Below are 21,766 nucleotides of genomic sequence, written 5' to 3'. Positions count from 1 at the left end.
CAATGATCCAACAGAGGGAGAATGAATGCAGGAATCAGAGAGGAGCATGCTTGAAGGTTACATGAGAGAAAATGGGACTTAGTGTACAAGTGGAGGGGCTGGCCTTAGGTAGAAGCATGGGTGGTTAATTTAGTATCAAATGGAAGGCAAAAGATAGGGGTACAGATGCTGATCGGTGGGATGAGGAGGTACTGAGAGTCTGTGGAAGTTTTCTGCTCTTTGCTTCAATTGTTTCAGTGAAGCGGGAAGTAAGGTCATTAACTGAGACTGGGAATGAGGAAGAAGATGATAGAGGTTTGAAAACGGGTGAGAAGGAGTGAAATTGTCTTCTTGAATTTAGGAGATTGAAAGGGAAAATGGATTGCTGTGTAGCATTAGGGCCTACATGAGGAATGTGGTCTTGAATTTGAAGTGAAACAGTGAGAGTTGTTTTATGTTTTTTTCTCCGGTCGTATTCACTTGCTCATGTGTAAGTGCAGCCATGATGGAGAGTTGAATTCAACCAGTGCTGTGGTTTTGCCCTGGAACTAAGAAAGAGAGAGCAACAAGGGAATTGGGGATGTGTGTGTGTGTGACAGTGGCTTTAATAATTAATCACTGGACTGAAACTGGGTAGAGAGGGAAAAATTATATTAAGGCATTGGTGATTATGAAACGGTGATAAAAGTCTGTGGAGGTTCTAGTGAGTTAAAGTATAAGAGGATCTGAGCTAGAAAGCTAAGACCTGTTGATCAGAGAGGGGCATGCGGTGACTATATCTAGCTAGCTACTCTTAGATGTTCAGATAAAATGGCAAGATTTTCCTTCTCCATCTGAAAGAGTACTGAATGGTGCTTTTCTAGATTTGAGGGGTAAGAATGGGATCAGTAATAATCAAATGAGCTGTACTTTGATTGGCTGGATAGTTGTGTGAGACTAAATAGCCACTTATCACTGTCTTTCCAAAAGAGAAACAGAAGAAAAAGGAAAGCAAGAAGAAAAAGATCTGTGTTGTCATGGTAATAGTTTAACATTGTAATAATTAAAGCCTCTCTTAACTGACTAGCTGAACTGTAACTTAAAATATGCACTATTTACCCTATAATTAGGGCACTTGCTTACTAGAACAAAAACGTTACTACTCTGATTCCTGTTAGAAGGGGCTTTACAGCTGCACAATTATATTCAGGGACATAAGAAAAAAATTATTGATTTTTAGGGAGAGGATAGAAGATTAAAATTTCATTATATTGAAAAGCATGAGTGAGTGTGAAGTTATGGAATGAACTTATAAAAAGTGAGGAATTAACTTTTGGAGGTTTTTTGCTCACAAAAATTAAAAATAATGTTGCATAAGTGAAAGTCATTTGGGTAGAAATATTAGATTATTTAATAAAATATTATAAATCTCTTAGGAACATTGAATATATAAACTGGACCCTTTTAACAATTCACAACAATATGTACTACCTGTATTCCTTTTTTAATTCATCGTATTTTCATAAATGCTCTCTGATAGTTCCCGGACCCTAATTTAGCCCCTAATCCTGTATATCTGGGAAAGATTAACGGTCAAAATACATTTCATAGCATGCTTGATGCGTTTAAATGGGATTAACCTAAAGAAACATCACTTCAAGCTTTAATGAAGCTAGAGAGGTGAGAGAGATGTATTATTCATCATTTAATGGTGTTTATTAATGATGATTATTTTCAGTATTTTTATTGTAGGTAATTTTTTCACCTCCTTTTAAGAGGAACAATGTTTATTGATGAAAGATGGGAAATGGTTAAAACACCAATTCTATTTCAAAAACAAAAGCCAGTTAAGGACTTATATATATATGTATATATTCACTTAGATACAGTAACTAAAGTATTGTGTCTTAAATTCAGTATAGTTTTAATTAGGAGTTAATTCCCTCATCTGAGATAAAGTAGTCCTAGTGTGTTTTTTTACATAGCAATAATTTTTTTATTATTATTAGCTTAATTTTTTAAATATACTACAGAATAAATTACCTTACAAATTCCACTTTGCTACTTAGTATTTTCAAAACTTATTATTTCTTATCAAATAAGGACTGCAAAAACTATAAACTTGATAAGAATTTTGTACATGTCTCATCATAATTTTATCTACAAATTAAACATCTTTGCTCCCTTTCAATTAATGGTAACTTCAAAGAAGTTTAAAATATCTCTCTCTAAAAAAAAATCTCCAGCTATTTTAACCAAGTAAACTTTGCATCTTAGTGGATTAAATTATTATAATATATGTTATGTTTAAGTGGAAAAACATACATAAAATCATTTATTATTTTATGGTTACTTAGAATGACTAATTTTTGGAATAAATTAATCAAATGGGATAACCATCACTATGACGTTACAACATGGTGGTTGAGATTATAGCCGCTAGACCCAGACTGCTTTAATCCAATTGGTCAAATTTAAATTTTAGCACCTGCCTACCCATGTAACTTTAAATTAGTTACTTACCTCTTGTGCCTGAGTGTCGTCATTTGTAAAATGAGGAACATAATGGTAAGTACCACATAGGGTTACAGGAGGATCAAGTGAGTTGAAGAATTTACGTCTGTACGTGCCACATAACTAAGCACTCAATATATTAGCCCTTATTGGCAAAATCTGAAGAGTAAGGTCACACTTTAATTTTTTATTCTGAAAATTTTACAGTGTATATGTCCTTCCTTTTTCCTGTCTTTTATTATTCTCCTTTATTTCGTCCCATATTCTCATTGGATATAATTATCTCCCATTCTAAATACTGGAATATCATATTTTTCCTTAAGCTTTCTTCTTTATTCTATGTAATTCTCAAGACAGGACCCTGAAGCCCTCTCTTTTGGACACTGGGGCTAAGCAGAAGGCTGAGGAAGAGATCATCCAAAACTCCTGCAGTGTATTTTCACCTGTCACACTCTTCCATCACTTTGCCAGTCTCAACCATTATCTTAGTTTGTGATATATGTCATGTGCTGAATTGTAGTTCCTTTTTTTTTTCTAATTAAAATTTATTGGGCAAATATATGGTAATGTAAGGAGAACTGGCTCTGGGTGGTGAAAACATAATGTGAGCTATAGAAGATGTATTACAGAATTGTACGCCCGAAGCCGGTGTAACTTTACTAACAATGGTCACCCCAGTAAACTTTAATTTTTTTAAAAAGCCTATATAAATATGAAACATTTATTGGGGTGACAATTGTTAGTAAAATTACATAGGTTTCAAGTAACAATTCTGTAACACATCATCTATATATCACATTGTGTGCTCACCACCCAGAGTCATTTCTCCTTCCATCACCATATATTTTACCCCTTTTACCCTCTTCTACTTTCCCTACTTTCTTCTACTTTGTTTCTTTATTTGTTTGTCTTGTTCCTTTCTTGCATTCAGTTTTATATCCCACATATGAGTGATGTCACATGGTTCTCGACTTTTTCTGTCTGACTTATTTCACTTAGCATGATATTCTCAAGATCCATCCATGCTGTATCAAACGGCACTATTTCATTTTTTCTTATGGCAGAGTAGTATTCTATTGTGTATATGAATATATACCACATCTTCCTTGTCCAATCATCTATAGAAGAACATTTTGCTTGTTTCCATGTCTTGGCCATAGTAAATAAGGCTGCAATGAACATCGGAGCACATATATCTGTACAGATAAATGCTTTCTGATTTTGGGGTATATACCCAAGAGAGGGATTACTGGGTCATATGGTTATTTTATTCTTAATTTTTTGAAGAAGCTCCACACTGCCTTCCATAGCAGCTGCACCAATCTGCATTCCCACCAACAGTGTATGAGGGTTCCTTTTTCTCCACAGCCTCTCCAACACTTGTTACTATTTGTCTTGTTGATGATAGCCATTCTGAATGGGGTGAGGTGATATCTCATTGTGGTTTTTATTTGCATTTCTCTGATGATTAGTGATGTTGAGCATTTTTTCATATGTCTATTTGCCATTTGTATGTCCTCTTTGGAGAAATGTTTCTTCAGGTCTTCTGCCCATTTTTTAATTGGATTGTTTGTTTTTTGTTGTTGAGTTGTATGAGTTCCTTATATATTTTGGATATTAGCCCCTTATCGCAGGCGCTGTCTCTTTATTTTGTCGATGATTTCTTTTTCTGTGCAGAAGCTTTTTAGTTTGATATAGTCCCGTTCATTGATTTTAGCTTTTACTTCCTTTGTCTTTGAGATCAAATTCATACAATCCTCTTTGAACCCAAGGTCCATAAGTTTAGCACCTATGTTTTCTTCAATGCAGCTTATTGTTTCAGGTTTTATATTTAGGTCTTTGATGCATTTTGAGTTAATTTTGGTACATGGTGACAGATAGCAGTCTAGTTCCATGCTTTTGCATGTGGCTTTCCAATTATCCCAGCACCATTTATTGAAGAGGCTTTCTATGGTTCCTTTTAAAAAACTTTTTGAGAAGTCTATAAATAATACAGTAACAGGCAAAGAGTTGCTGGTTCTTACACAGCTCATTTTGGTTTGTCTTCTTTATTTGTATAAAAGGTGACTATAGAGCGGTTGAATTAGTTTCAGTACAACTCTAAGCTTTTTTATGGTGCTTAAATAGTTCAGTATTTCAGTCCATTTATAGAAAATAAGTTAATTAAATGTAAGAGAGTGGACTTGGAACTCCTCAGATTATTATTCTGATTTTAACCAATTTTATTTTATTAATATACATAATAATGATGTCATGAATATTTAGACCAATAAAATTATCAAATCACCATAGACTGATAGAAAATCATAGAAATTAAGTGTTAGAAACCACTTAGACAGACATCTAGCATCTCACCTGACACAGAAATCTTTTCCTTCAACATCTAATCTTTGTTTTTACACTTCCTGTTTGAGGAAGTTCATTACTGAGCCATTTTGGACAGCTCTAGATATTTTTAAACATTATCTTATATCAAGCTGAAGTCTGCCTACGTATAACTTCATAAAGTCTTATTAATTCTGTCATGATAGTCCTTCATTTATTAGGAAACAGCTAGCATTAATCCCATCTTTACTCTGCCTCTGCTTCTTTTTGTCCTTTCAATGTTTAACATTCTCAGCTCCCCTACCTACTTCTCAGTAGTATCCCGGCTACATATCTCACTTCTTAATCAGTGTCATCAGTATTAGTGCTATCAAAGAAGCAGACCTGATGAACTAGATAACAGAAGTGAGTAAGGATTTTGAAGTAAGTGCTGGATAGATATTAAGTGTAAGAAAGCTGAAAAAGGAAAGTCAGCTGTGGGCTCCTCTAGAAAGTGAAGTATAAGGTGATGAGGATCTGGACTGAGTAGCAGTGCACATTGGAACTGAATGGACAATTACATGAGGTGTCTCAAAGCAAACATCAACTGGATGTAGTAGTTGAGTAAATCTCATGGACAAAGGAAAAGTGATTCAAAGCATCCTGCAGGTTTCCTAGCATGAATGACTGATAAAAATGTTAGTGCTGTTGTCGGAGATTGTGGAAGAGAGAACTAGTTTGGAAGCAAAAGGGAGAAAATAATGAGTTAGCTTGAGATGGGGGCAAAATTAAGACTTCCATTTTCAAATCTCCTTTGCAGATATGAAGATATGGGACTAGGAGTTTTTGTAGCTGAGATATATCTAGATAACGGTCAGATTTAAGATAGCAATTGTAGCCCAAGAACTGACCATTAGTCTGATGGAGAGATCAAAGAGAGAAAAGAAGACCTGGGACTAAGCCTTGAGGATTCAAATAAGTTGACACATATCATGTCAGAAATTATGGAGGATGTATTAAGAGAAGTAGATCTTAATGTAAATCACATTTACAAAATGCTAGGAAGCTTACATAGCTAATGTTCTACAACTGTTGAGTGGATGAATAGTAACAGTGACTATAGGAAAGCCAGTTTGAATTTTGGAAACTTTATTATATTGGTCCCAAATTCTAAAATTTTACATTTTTTTTTTTATTCTTAGAATTTCTGGAGCCTATTCCAGGGTGAAAAAAGGAAAATGTGCTTATTTGGGCTGTCACAACTATATGTTCCTTTTTAAAGTAAATATTCACTTAGTTATCTTAAATGTTAGAAATAATTAACATGTTAAAAGAATATGTGGACTTACATTTTTTATTTTAATGCTGTAGTCAATAAAACATGAAATTCATGAGACATAAATATCCAAATGAAAAGAAACCAGCATCTATATGATTTGCCTATATAATACTTACCTTTACATATACCCAGATGATTGATGATTCACAGTATTTTGTGGAATGTTGAATTTTGCTGGTAATTGTTATTATTTACAATTGTATTTAATTAGTGCTTATGATTGAGTACAAAATTTCAAAAGCTCATAAATATTTACATTTGTGTGTTTCTGTAATTTTAGGAGATTGTCCTTTGAATATTGCATCTTCAGTTTTTCAAAAGTAACTCTTTCAGTGTGTGTGTGTGCGTGTGTGTGTGTGTGTGTGTGTGTGTGTGTGTTGATACAGATATAATGCTTTTATTATCCTTGGAGCGGGGGATAGTTTATATGCTAACGTTTAATATTGTCACCAATAGTCTACCTAAATGATCTTGTGTATATGTGTGTATACAGCCACAATTCCTTCAGGAGACACCTACCAAGGCAAATGCAGGTTTCCAGTGTTGATTTTAGCATGGGCACAGAACCCATTGTACAAAGAGGAGAAACGACAACCAGCATTGGGAGGATAAAACCAGAGCTCTACAAACAGAAATCAGTTGACTCTGAGGGCAACAGGAAAGAAGATGTCAAAACCTGTGGAAAGCTTAACTTTACCCTCCAGTATGATTATGAAAACGAACTTCTAGTTGTTAAAATTATCAAAGCCTTAGATCTTCCTGCTAAAGACTTCACAGGAACTTCCGATCCTTATGTGAAGATGTATCTTCTTCCAGATAGGAAAAAGAAATATCAGACCCGCGTGCACAGAAAGACTTTAAATCCTCTATTTGATGAAACTTTTCATTTTCCTGTAGCATATGATCAACTAAGCAACCGAAAACTACATTTCAGTGTATATGACTTTGACAGATTTTCTAGACATGACATGATTGGCGAAGTGATTGTTGATAATTTGTTTGAAGTCTCTGATCTCTCCAGGGAAGCTACAGTATGGAAAGATATTCATTGTGCTACCACAGTAAGTAATAGTTACACCAATATATTGCTTTTTATTTGATTTGCAGTCAAAAACTAAAACTAAGTATTACCCAGCTTATTGGAATAAGTTTACAAAATTACTGAAATTTATGTGCTAAGAACCTATAAAGGTAGGATTTGATTACATACATAATAATAATTCAGGCGCCTCACAGAATATATATAAACAGCTCTTGTAAATTACCAAAAGTAGTAGGTCTTTTCTCTTGTAAAATATTTATTTATCACCTATTTTTAGCACTCAATTACCTCATAGTTAATACTTACTTTAATTATTTTAAATGACTTTGTTCCTCAGATCAAACCTAAAATGTACTTTGATGCTATTTCAAAAAATCCTTAGTTTGGTCTAAAAGAGCCCATTCCTTCAGAAGCTTTTGTGGAATAGATATGATTACAGTATTTGAAATGCTGAATGATTGAGAAATGACTGTTTACTTAGAACTCTTGTTTGTATTGCAAAATGCTTCTTCTGATTATAAAATAATAGCTTTAATATTGAAAATTTGGACAAAAAACAGCATAAATTAAAATACAATGCTACCAATTATATATATTTATATATACCGTGTTTCCCTGAAAATAGACCTACCCCGAAAATAAGCCCCAGTTAAGATCTCAGCCAGGCAGATGCATTTAGTACGTGATGATGATGTTCCAGAAGAAGATGACATGACTGTATTTGAATAAATGTAGACTGTTGTACATGAAAAAAATAAGACATGCCCTGAAAATAAGCCCTAATGGAGCAAAAACTAACATAAGACCCGGTCTTATTTTCGGGGAAACACGGTATGCATATTGCTTTCTAATTTTTCTCTATGCATTTTTTAAATTATTAAGATGAAATTTAGTTAAAAATTTTTCACACTGATTTACTTTCGTGCTATATTTGTTTTAGTGTATGACATATGCATAAACATAGTATTCATTTATCCAACCATTTTCTTATTGTTGGACATTTGAGTTAGGCATAAATTTTGTTATGCTAAAAATTGTTGTGTTCTTTTTTGCATAAATCTGTTTTTTTTTCTTTGAGATTATTTGTCCAGAATAGAATTATAGAAGTAGAATTAGAGAACTGGCCCCTTAGGTGAGATTGCTGAATTGTTTTGATTTGTTGATTTTTAAACGGAGGCATTTAATTTTTACCCCCGTGTTGTATTTATGTATTTATCATCTTTTGTCTAAGTTTTGTCATAATGTATAAGCTTAAAATGTGGAAGTTATGAATAGAGAAAAAGGATTATATTTAAAAATAGGAAAATTATACTTTTTTTCTTAAAATTTATTGGGGTGACAATGGTTAGTAAAATTACAGAGATTTCAAGTGTACAATTCTGTAATACATCACCTATGTATCACATTGTGTACTCACAACCCAGAGTCAGTTCTCCTTCCATCACCATATATTTGATCCCTTTTACCCTCATCTACCATCTCCCTCCCCCCTTACCTTCTGATAACCACTAAACTGTTGTCTGTGTCTATGAGTTTTTGTTTATTTGTTTGCTTTGTTCCTTTGTTGCTTTCAGTTTTATATCCCATATATCAGTGAAGTCATATGGTTCTCAACTTTTTCTGTCTGATTTATTTTGCTTAGCATAATAATGACAGGATCCATCCATGTTATCCCATATGGCACTATTTCATCTTTTCTTATGGCAGAGTAGTATTCCGTTGTGTATATATATATCACATCTTCTTTATCCAATCATCTACCGAAGGACACTTTGGTGGTTTCCATGTCTTGGACACCGTAAATACTCATAAAGCTGCAATGAACATCAGAGCACATATATCTTTATAGATAAATGTTTTCAGATTTTTGGGATATATACCCAGGAGAGGGATTGCTGGGTCCATATGATAATTCTATTCTTAATTTTTTGAGAAATCTCTGCACAGCCTCTCCAACACTTGTTATTACATGTCTTGTTGATGATAGCCATTCTAACTGGTGTGAGGTCATATCTCATTGTGGTTTTTATTTGCATTTCTCTGGTGATTAGTGACGTTGAACATCTTTTCATATATCTATTGGCCATCTGTATGTCCTCTTTGGAGAAATGTCTATTCAGGTCCTCTGCCCATTTTTTAATTGGATTGTTTGTTTTTCTGTTGTTGAGCTGTATGATTTCCTTATATATTTTGGATTTTAGCCCGTTATCAGAGGTGTTGTTTGCAAATATCTTCTCGCATTTGGTTGGTTGCCTCTTTGTTTTGTTGATGGTTTCTTTTGCTGTACAAAAGCTTTTTAGTTTGATATAATCCCATTCCTTTATTTTAACTTTTACTTTCCTTGCCTTTGAGATCCTCTTTGAACCCGCTATGGAAAGAAAATTACTTTTTAATTAAAAGTAATTCCTTTTGTATTTTCTCCCCATATCAACATTTTACTAATTACAATCAGTATTTGAGGTCATTATATTTTCGCTATAAATTATATGGATAAATTAATTTTACAATTTATTGTGCCATTACATCATCATAACATTTTCAGTTGTTGGGTTTTTATTTTCTGGTCCTCATTGCTATATGTATTATGGAACAAAGAAGAAATTTTGAAACTGAAATATATTTCAAAGATATTAAGGCTTTTTTGATTCCATATTGTTTTTTACCTTATTACTGATATTCCCACAGGGGGAAAAGTGGTGAGCAGTGGTTTTTACTGTTTTTAAAAACATGACACCTTCTAGACTTCTACAAATGCAGATAATTGTTAGATTATTTCTCTTGATTCCTCAATCTTGTATTATTTCCTTTAGTCATTCAACAAATATTTGCTGAGTGCCTACTATGTGTTTGGCATGCTCTAATTACTAGAGATGCAAAAAATTTCATGAAGCGTGTTCTATTCGTATATTTAGGTTCAAAGGTAAGTAATCCCCAAATGACGTCTAAAAATTAGTGTAAACTTCTTAGAGATTGACAGTGATTTTTATTATTTGTTTGTTTTTCTTTTTACATTTGTAAATTTTTGGTCCGTTTTTAAAAAGTAGGAATTATTTATGGAAACTTCAATGTTTGACTGCTAATAAAACATTTGTTTGGGGGTAAATATTAATAAATTCTTTAATTGTATTTTTAACTATCCCATATTCCTGATATATTAATTTTCTATATCTGCTGTAAAAACTACCACAAATTTAGTGTCTTAAAACAACACAGATTTATCATTTTACAGTTCTGTAGGTTAGAAGTCTAACATGGGTCTTTTTTTTAAATTAAAGTTTATTGGGGTGACAATGGTTAGTAAAGTTACATAGGTTTCAGGTGATTAATTCTGTAATACATCATCTACATCTCACATTGTGTGTTCACCACCCAGATTCAGTTCTTCCATCACCATATGTTTGATCCCTATTACCCTCATCTACCACTCCCGTCCCTGCTTAGCCTCTGGTAACCACTAAACTATTGTCTGTGTCTATGAGTTTTTGTTTCTTCATTTGTTAGCCTTGTTACTTTGTTGTTTTCAGTTTTATATCCCACGTATCAGTGAAATCATATGATTCTTATTGGACTAAAATCAAGCTATTGGCAGGACTGCATTTCTTTTGGGAGCCTTTAGGGGAGATCGATTTCCTTGTATTTTCCTGCTTCTAGAGGCCAGTAGCATTCCTTGGTTTAGAGTAGGCTGGTGTTTGTAATAAAGGATAATCTCCCCATTTCAAGGTTTATAATCTTAATCACATCTGCAGAGTTCCTTTTACCATGTATGTAACATATTCAGATTCTAGGAATCAGCACATGGCCATCTTTGGGGGTGACTTTATTCTGCATACCACGCCTTTAAACATTTTCATTTTAGTGTTCTGGATATAAAAAGAAGTAGGCAGATAATAAAATGTATTATTACATTATTCTAGTCAAATGACATTTCTCTTTAACTGGGATATTGAGCCACACACTGTTCTAGGTACTGCTTATGGCTTTTTCTTATTGGAAGGATAGTAATGAAACCTAAATGTTTTGGCTATCGGACCAAAGTTCACAATATACACCAGTATCATCTTTGTGGTTAGTGTAATATTTAATTAAAATCTTTCTTTAGTTTTTAAAAATCATTAAGCAACTTTATATTTTCAGATTAATAAAAAAAACTGATGTGGGTTGAAATTTGCTTCAGAAACTTTTTTTTCTTACACATCTTTAACTTTATTAATTTCATACAGAAATTATACAGTTTTCTACAAAGAAGTTTGAAAAAAGGAAAGAAATAGAAAGAAATATATTCATATGCCCTCACTCATTCAAGTCCTCTAGAGACCTGCAAAGGTGATGAATTATGTGGGCATAGATACAAAAAAAAAAAAAAATATGTAACAGATAAAACATATATTTCAATCAAGTATTAGCTATCTTTATATTAGGGGACACTGATGAAAAGTATAGGTAAATAACTACCTAGTTAAGCACAGGTCTTGAAAAATCATTATTGTAATTTAAGGTTCTTACTTGAGATAATCATATATGAGTTTTTAAAGAGTGCCTTTGTATAATTGCAGTTCTCCAATTTAAATAATCCAAAGCTTAGTTAAAAAAATATTTTGTCATTGATTTGAAAAGAAATAGTTAATAGTATCTTTATTTTTTATTTAATTAAATTTATTGGGGTAATATTAGTTAAGAACATTATATACTTTTCAGGTGTTCAATTCTATAATACATTATCTTTATATTGCATTGTGTGTTTACCCCCCAAAGTCTAGTCTTCTTCTGTCATCATATATTTGACTCCCTTTACCTTCTTCATCCTCCCCCCAACCCCTTTTCCTCTGGTAACCATTATATTATGGTCTATATTGTAACATATTTTTAATTTTTAATGAATCTCCTTAGTATCATTAAGTTGTGCTTTACTGTCATATCAGTGTAAATGCCACAGACCTCTTTTTCTTTCTTCAAGCCAGTGGTATCTTATTATTGTTGAAAATGGAACTCTATGGAAGTGAGAGTTGCTGATTTTTTGTGATTGTTGTTTTTAATTATTTTATGTGTCTCTTTCCAACAAATTTTCATCATGGAGTCTTTGTCGCATTTTTTTTCCTTACTTCCAAAGGCTTGTACAAGGCCTCTTCAAAAAAATCTTGCTGGGCCAGTTTATTAAATGAAATCGTTTTTCTGCAGTATTCAATCGAAATAATTTCAGTTTGATAACATGAATATATACTGAGAATCTTCTGTATACAAAGTGGAAACAATGGCTAGTAAAATACAACGTTTAGTCAAGAACTTTAGTCTAATGGAAAAAAACAAGTAAACAAAGAAATATTTTCCAACGTATAAATAGTACTACACAATCTTTTCCTGATAACCTCAAGAAGTGTGGTCTTGTCTGCAAACATACACACAGACACACAAACATGCTTTTTGGTACAGATTGTAGCTCAGATGAAAATGGTATTTAAGATCACCCTTGGATGACAACAGAACTCTGAAAAAAAGGAGGTGAATGTTCCTCGAAGAGAAAACACGTGAGGAAAAGGAAATAAATTAAGAGTAGAATGTTTTCAGAGGAAAAAAGTAGACTCGTAAGTGGGAATATGGGATGAACAAGGAACTAAAGGGAACACAAAGTAGAATGTTATATTTATACTACAATCAGGAAGACCTTTAGTAACATTAGGGTTTGTATTTATTTTGTTTTTATCAGGAGAGTGAAACCACTGGAGCCATTATCTTGTATGGCAACTGGGTGTATATAGTGGGTAGGAGTGGGAGGTTGTGAAATACAGGGGGCCAGGTAAGAGTCTTAACACAGCAGTCTAGATGAGATGAAATAATGTCTGATTGAGGCTAGTAACATTGGAAATGGAAAGAAGCAAATATATGCTAATGCAAGCGTTGTCTGCTGCAATTATTTAAACATTCTGCAAGTATACACCTTATGTCTGCCATTTGCCCCTCAGCTTCTGGAAGACAGAAAGCATCTTGTGCCTCTCTTGCCTTCCTCACAGCAAATATGAACGCTTAGGGGTTAATCAATAAGTATTTTTTGAATAAATTAACTTAGCAAATTTTTATAGAAGGCCAAGTGTAAGAATTTAAATACAAATCTACCACCATCAGAGGAGAAAAAAACACAATGCAATGATGTACCTATTGTCTACAAATTAATAAACATGTTTGGTATCATTTGCTAACATTAACTACTTTCTGTAGACAAAAAAATTAAGAAATTATTTAGTGTATGGTACAAATTCATATGTAACATAAACCAGGAATATTTTTAATTGTCAAAAATCCTATCAGGTTGAAACAAGAGCCACATATTAGATATTCATAATTTCATTACTAATAAATTATTTCTGTACAAAAAGGATTGATATTCTTATCAGGAATTAGCGGGCTTTTTTTTTTAATTTGAGATTGAATGAGAAAGGAAATAATAAAGGTGTGTCTTTAGTCTGTGGAAAACAATTTTCACTTTAGGAATCATCCCACTATGTATCACAAATGTGTCAAGCCAATCACCTATTGCTTTAATGTAGAAATAGCTCCAACATAGGGGAAAATCACACTGAAGAGCAGTGTGTACCCTATGCCACTGTTTCTGTTATGGGAAGGAGAAATATACATTCACATACTGTTATATATACAAAAAAGTCTATCACACAAAGCATTTAATAATAGTAGTTGCCTATTGGCAAAAAATGGTAGAAAATGTATGAATATGGAAAAGGAATAATTTGCACCATATTGCTTTATACGCATCTTATTTTTCAACTATGTGAGTACTCAAATTTTTAATCTTTTTCAAAAAGTCAATCATTATACAGACTAATATATTTTGAATATTTAAACATAATTTTCTCATACACACTCAAGAGCCATTGAAAGTATAGGGAAAGTATAGTAGATACGGAAAAGTTTTCCCTTTTTTGAACAGAACCAACTTCAGTTTGCATATTTATTTATTTACCCACCTAGTCAATGAACACTTTTTCAGCTCTGTGTTTTAGACACTTAGAAATTTTCACAAGAATGGAAAATGTGTTTGTATAACCACACTGAGCGGTTTTACAGTTATAAAGTGCTTGAATCTGTTATCGTCTAAGGAACTGTCTCGTATTGTTTGAAAGAGTAGACCTTGATATGACAAATACAAAAAAATTGTTGTATTCATTGTGCCAGCTATTCAGAGTACTAGATGTACTAACTGAACTTTGGTTTGAAGTACTATATTTTATTACACATGACGAAAATTTCTTTAAATATTTAAAAAATATTTTTAATTTGTCTTCTTATTTCTAGTGATATATTTTTAATTTTTCCTCCAGTCATCCTGGATCTCCCCCAGGATCAGAATAATACTATAGATTGTTTTGCATTTAGCTATCAATGAATTCTCTTCTAAAGTTTGTTAACTATGGAGTAATGTGTTAGCCAATAACATTTTAAAGTGTGGCAAAATTCCAACCTCCATCCTAAGGAAAAAAGTGTGGTGGAAGGCAGGGCAGTGGGGTGTAAAGCTTTTTGGTCGGAGGCTGTCTCCCTTAGATCTCCCAGGTACAGCAGGCGCTACTGTAGCAAAGGCCTGCAAATTGGGACAATGAACCCACATCTGCTCCTCTGTGAAGATTCCTAATTTTCTATTTCATCTCTGCAGTAAACTTGGCCCTGGAGTGTCACAGATATCCCATATGCTAATGAACCACCATTAATGGATTATTAACTCAAATGATGCAAATAAATTCCATGAACCTATCTATAAGGTTTTTCAGTCATTTGCAAGAATTGATAGGAAGTAACTATATTGTAATATAAAATTAAAGTTAAGTGTAAAATAATAGAGCTTATCATAGACTATCACAAAATTATGAGAGTTCCCAAAGCTTGATTCTTCTTGACCTTAACACCTGCTTAACTCAGGCAGACTGTTAAAAGGAACTTGATCTCATAAATTTGGTATTCAATAAATCACCAGTTTATTATCTTACTTTTAAAATTAAATCATATCTGCATACATTTAGAAGACAAGGCATTGGTGTCTGTTCAGTCTATTTTGACTACCTTTGCATTTCACATGGACTATTGCAGGTAAATTGGGTTTAACTTTAAATAGCCCCCATCAATGATTACATTAGACTTTTAGTATCTGTTTAAACAGTCGATTCCTGTTCTGTTTCACAACACAAAAAATTCAAAGTTAATGCACATCTAAACTTAAATTTGTGCCAATACCAGTAAAATCTCTGGCTACTGTATGGAGAATAGACTTTGGGGTGCAAGGGTGAAACCATGTGAACCAATTTAAGGTAGACTGTAGAATAGTGAAGCCAACTTTATCCAGTCTAAGTGTCTACATATAGCAATACTGAGAGGGCTTCCTTTAATTGGGGATTTTGTAAAGGTATTTAAAAGCATCAAACACTCTAAGGAGAGCTGTATACAGTTTATTACACCGGTTTCTACATCCCATCTATAAATAATGATTAAAGTTTGAGAATAACACTCCAGTTCCTTTCACCAAGAAGCTTAAGATAGCTCTTAACCAGTATGATAAAGCGAAGAGTTCATAACAAATTTGTATCCTCTTCTTACGTCTAAAATTGCACTTGTCCCAGTGACTATATTGGGCTCTCCCCTCTTTGCTTTAGGCTCCTTATTACACAGGTAATTATGAGATTTGCTTTGTGAAGTCCAGGAAAGGCTGTTTTAAGGCCTCAGATCTGTCTCTACAACCTGAGCACTTTATGACTCCTGGTAGCTAAGTCTACCGTTGTGTCAGATAGAATAAGAGCTAAACCATTTTGGCAGGCAGAGATATGTCCCGCCTGCATTGGGAGCTGAAAATGGTTCTCCCACTGAGCAGAAACACAGCACTATTAAATAGCATCCCTGGCGATAGCAGCTCTGGGTTGTGACTGTTAATCACTTAATGCTAAGACGGGGTTTGCAATTACCCCATCTCTAACCTGCCATGTTCTCTGCCCTTTTCTGCCCTGACTTCAGCAACATTTCACCTGGACTTTGTACTGTGGCCAACCAAGCACAGTTCTTAATATCATGTGCTTAATACAAAGTGCATTTCTTCTTTCTCGCAGAAATACAAGCGAGTCCTCCTCAAGGGCACCTGGTGAGCATTTTCTGTCTTCAAGTGGAGATGGCAGGAAAAACTCAATAATGAAAACTGTGATATAAAAATGCAGGAATCTAACTAGGTTTTGTAATAGAGCCCTCTTGCCTGTGCCTGCCCTCACCCTCATTGAACACGATGAAATCTGATTTAATCAGAATACTGGGAGAAGGAGAAAAAGCAGGAAGTGCTGTGCAAAAATTGTGGTTCTTATTTCTCATTTGTTTGTCTTGTTCTTTTGTTGTTTTTGGTTTATATGTCACATATCAGTGAAATCATATGGTTCTTGAAAAGAAAAAGAAGGCAGTGGGTTAGAATCTGGAGGTTATAACGTTAATTATATTTTCTAATTTGTATTAGCTTCCTCCCTGTTCTCATTTGCCTCCCAGAGTCACTAGACTGCTTGTGCTGGCAGGTTGGAGGACACGACCATATGTGCAAAAAAAAAGAAAAAGCAATTTATACACCTTAGGAATACACTTGATTCTGAAATCCAATGTACTATAGAATTATAGCAAACATTATCTCAGATCACACTAGACTAGAGGAATCTATAGAGAAATAAAGTTCAATAAAACTGATAGATAAATATCCCCTAACTTGAGCTCCCCAAACCCTAAGTATATCTTTCAATGACTCAAAACTATTATGAGTATTAGTTTATTGTCCTCTTAGGGCCACCGTAATGGACATGTTCTTGCACAGTTCTGGGGGTTCCACCCACAAAGCCCACAGCACCTGTTAACAGTGTTGCTATTTGCTCACTTGTTCCCTCCTTCCTTAGTAATAATTAATCGTCACTCCTTCAAACAGATGTTCTTGCTGCCACTGAAGTCATGACCAAACCTGATGCTTTTATGATTTATTCATTCATTTATTCATTCAATAAACTTTTTATTAAGCATCAACTTTATGATTGTCACTGGCCCCAGAAAAAATTGTTTTAAACAAGGAAAAAATAGTGTTTTGTAGTGTTTTGTTTTTGTTTTGAGCATCTACTGTGTCAGGCTGCAAACTGGACCCATGACATACATTATGTTTTTGTATTATCCCTTTAAAAATGAAATGCATCCCCTCTAGGAAATTGTTATTAGCCATGGAAATGGATATCACCCTGACTGCACAGAATCAGGGTTAATCTAAGTAAGTATTCCTGAGGAGTCATTAGAATAAGGTCAGTGTGTTGCTGTTTAAATAATCCTGTGGCATTGCCAGAGCCAGTGGTCTCTCTTTGACCTTCTGGTCATTGTTGGAAACTCCAAGCCTCATTATGTGCATTTCTCTCTGTTTTTAATTCCCTTCACCTTTACTCATTCTTCAAGGTTCAGATTAAATGTCACGCACCTCTGAAGTCCTCCTAGGTTTTCATGGGAAGAATGTTCATAGAAAGAATTTTCATCTCTGTTCCTATAATTAAAACCTAAGAATCTCTCTAAAAGCATTTATAACACTGAATCAAAAACAAAATAAGTATGTTTTTTAAAATTCTGCATAGCTATGCTTTTCTTCCAACTTGTTCCCTAAAAAATTAATTGTGTGATGTTCTGAGAGGTTAAGTGACTTGTCTAAAATCACATATAAACCCTATGAGGAGAAAAATTTTGTATGGTTGTCAGTGTACCCCCACTAACTAGAAGAGTGCCTGGCATTTTGGATGCTCTCAATAAACATGAGCCTGTTAATGAATAAATGAATGTTTAGAGATCGTCAAGGCTTTGATATATAGCTAGAGAGCAGAATTTTGGAGTTGTGGGAACATTACAAGAAATTTGTAAGATGGATGTAGAAAAAAACTTAGGACTCAGTTTGTTACGGACCACATGTGTCATGTGTAGGAGTGTGGACTGTATTTTAGGCCTAGTGTGTCCAACATATATCAGAGAGTCAAAAACAATCGCCTTGAGGTTTTTAGCAGAGTCAGGAGACAATATAAATGATAATGCTCACTCATTATCCTATTTAGTCTTTCCTCATGATTCTCCAACCAGATCAACCCTGATGTTCTCTGCCTTAAGAATTGCATCTTTCCTAAATCTAGCACATTGTCTGGAAATTTAACTGATAGTCATTTTTTATGGCCATTTGTTCTTGAACTTGAAATCAAATTATTAGCACCAGTTGATTCTTTGCGGTCTTTCCAATGAGGCTCCACCAGCTCTACAGCAAATAAGGCCTAAAAGGGCCTGTCTATATATTCCCAAACATGTCTGAACTGTATATACTAATTAGTCTTCATCTTGCCAGTGTTTACAATTATAAACTTTTAGAACTAAAAATAAATTAGTCCATCTCTTTGAACACCCTCATGTTACACCAAAGAAACTGAGGTCAAGTGGAGTTAAGTGGATTGCTCAAGGTTAAATTCCACGATTTTCGTCTATGAATGGGAGGTATGAGTCAGAGAAATAAAAATTTTACGATAATGTGAATCCAGTAGATCCATTCCGGGACTGCATTTCACTGTAGCTTCATTTTGTGAGCAGGTGGGTGAAGGACTAGTAACTTAATGAAGACGCTCATTTGAACTAGTAACACATTGTTTAACAGTGTGTGGAAAACCATCAGTTTTCTTAATAACCAGGAAATGTGTAAGGCAAGCTGTGTTTAGGATACCAAGTGAAAGGCAAGCTGTATTTAGGGTGTTAAATGGATGTGATGACTGCTGTCACTATGGCAACCAGTTGTTTGTTTAAAGGCTTTTTTTCAGTAAGTCTTAATATTTTTACTTTCTAATATATCACTGAATTCAAACCTTTCTTCAGCTAACACCTCCCCATGCCTGTTTACGTTAATGGCCTCTCCTGTCTTTCTCCATCCTCATCTAGCCTTCTCAAAATAATGTTTTTCAAATACTATTTTTATAACTGTCATTATCAATCATACTATTCACATACAACATTATTCCTCTTCTTCCCCATGAAATCCCATCTCTTTAATCCTTCAAACCCCACTGTAATGATTGTTTCCCTCCCAGGTATGCTTCCTTAGGTTATTTCATCCATGGTTATCAAGGCTTTAACATGCCTCCTTTTCATCCCTTACACGCATTTGCTGTAGCTTGAGCTTACAGTTAGTCCTAAAATGGAATGTGCAGTGCAACTATTTGTATATCAATTTATCTTTCAAATGACTTTTATTTTTATTTTGGAGAGACAGTGCATGGAGAAAATTTTGTAACTGTGACTATTATTCATGAGGTTGACTATAGCCAATTTTCATAAAATGATCTCTATCTTCCCAACTGTCCTGTGGAGCCAGGATGGATAAAATCAAATGTACAGTCCTGACCCAACCTCAGTGTTAGGCTTTTCTTATCAGTCCTTTTTCCAAGTACAGAGTTAAGAGATTGTCACTGTGAATATATTAGCGTGTATGAGAATGAAATAAAGACCTTCTTACCTGAAATAAATTTTGTAGAACACTATATCCTAGACATTATATCCAGTTGTCAAATGATTATTTGCCCAAAGATGTAAGAGTTTTTCAGAGGTTAATTTGGGAAGCTCATGCTTATGTAAAATTGTAGTAAATGGGATTGCCCACAAATAAAATTTTCAAAACCTCAAAGTCTTTCTAATTTTAAGCTAAAATTACCACTTCAAACATTTTAAGGATTTTGGATAAGAATAACTCTAAATAATAACGTATACTTCTCTACCTTCTTAAACAGGACATATAGGATATTTTCCTTAGCTTAAGGAAAATAAGCTAAACTAAGCTTAAGCTAAGCTATTTTTTCTTAGCTTAACGACTCAGTCATCTTTTTTACTATGAATGAGTGTTCAAGTGTGTAAAAAAAATGTTTTAAGTTACTGAGGCATTTTTAGTGTTAATTCTCCTTGGTACAAAATGATCTAGGTTGCTATTCATTTTAGTATATTTGCTTCTCTATATGTACATATATATGTAGGTATTGTGATGTGTTTTTGCAGCTATCATTTATTGCTACCTTCACTAAACCTCCTGCTATTAGTTTCCCCATTTCTACATTTCAAGTGTGTTTTGACCTGATGGAGGCTGATATACCAAGTAAACATTCTTGTTAGAATTTTGTCTAAAATAATAGTAAATGGGTATTGAGTAAGAAATGATGTAGTCTTCTTAGAATTTTACTGCATAACTTAGGTATATTTACACTGGATGTTCAGAAACCTTTCAACTTATTTCCTGGTTCTTTGCTGTGCACTAGGGAGTTCCGATTGTTGAAACTGAGTATGGTTTTATAAACTGCAGTGGTCTGGGGCAGACTGAGAAGAGGTGGCAGTTAAAACTTAACCAGCTCTCTGGAGTTGGGCCGTCAACACGGAGACACACTCGGTGGTGGGTACTGTGGCTCAGTACACTTACTGTAGCCAAAATCTAGAGTTCTGCTGTTACATCTGTTACAGGACCTTTTTTAAGGTCACACAGATGTTTACTTTCATTAAGTTCATTTCTCATGATTATCCCTTAGATTGCTTCCAGATTTAAAAAATTGAAGAATATTGGTATTTACCTTAGAGAATACTCTGCCCTTTTCAGTATGTAGTAGATTTAGTTCTTTCACGTCCATACTTCCTGAAGGAAAAATTTAGTCTAATGAAGAATCAATTTTTGTGCATTTATTACAGATGCATACTACACATTAGTTTTTACCACCCACTTTGATCCAGTTTTCTTAAAATGTTTGACTACATGGAATTTAAATATTTAAGTAGATTTCTTACTACTGCAGTAGGCAAAAAGTCACCAGCTTGTAATACACAGCTGCTTAGAGATGTCACCTAATCATGCTCTTTGTTTTCAATTTATTTGGCCTAGTACTTTGGTCAACTCCTCACTTTAGCCTCTTTATATTTACCGATAACTATTAATAACTGATAGTCAAAATTATGTAGTACCTGCACCCATCGAAAAGATATTTGAGAGATGGGACCAAACTCGGCAAACTCTTTGTTCCAGCCAGTAGGCATGCAGTATATATAGAGAAGTATAAAAATTACTCCCACAAATTATCTAATGTATGAAAGTAAAACCATGTCAGTCGGACATGTGAAAATATATTTTATTTGCTAATCCTTTTAGATGTCTCTATTTGTGTACTTTATTTCTGTTTGCATGTGGTGCATTTTCTGTTGGATCCTAAGCATTTCATCTCTGAGATCACGTCTCCTATTTCTTTCCTAAGTTCTCCATCACCACCCCCACCATGTTTCTTGGTGGAACTTGGTATCTTGCTCTACATTCACAAAGGGATCCCTTAACTTTCACCAGCTGACAACAAAATATGTCTATGTCTACTCTAATTGATTTCCTGGAAGGAGAAATACCCAATGAGGGAATGAGGAATGGCTGCCAGACAGAAAACTTAAGCCCATTGACTGAACCTAAAGAAACACTTGGAAAAAGAGATAGGAGAAACAAGGAAAGAATCATCAGATAAAAGTAGAATTCAGACTTATTTTCTTAGCCCTTTACAGACTTTTTTCTTTTCGACTGAGAT

The 21,766-nt window shown here is 34.0% G+C and overlaps 1 protein-coding gene across 1 annotated transcript in view; it reads left to right on the top strand.

Moving 5' to 3' along the window:
* The window catches only part of SYT10 (synaptotagmin 10), a 63,512-nt gene that overhangs the window by 25,608 nt on the left and 16,138 nt on the right, over window positions 1-21,766 (top strand). Inside the window, exon 3 of the mRNA XM_019736536.3 lies at window positions 6,609-7,176. Within this exon, the coding sequence (XP_019592095.1) occupies window positions 6,609-7,176 (568 nt within the window). The remainder of the gene's footprint in view (window positions 1-6,608; window positions 7,177-21,766) is intronic.

This window comes from Rhinolophus sinicus, chromosome 1, assembly GCF_057876585.1.
Source record: "Rhinolophus sinicus isolate RSI-liver-muscle chromosome 1, RSI-T2T, whole genome shotgun sequence".
NCBI lineage: Eukaryota > Metazoa > Chordata > Mammalia > Chiroptera > Rhinolophidae > Rhinolophus > Rhinolophus sinicus.
The sequence above is the reverse complement of the archived record's forward strand: the minus strand, read 5'-3'. Positions and strand labels throughout refer to the sequence as shown.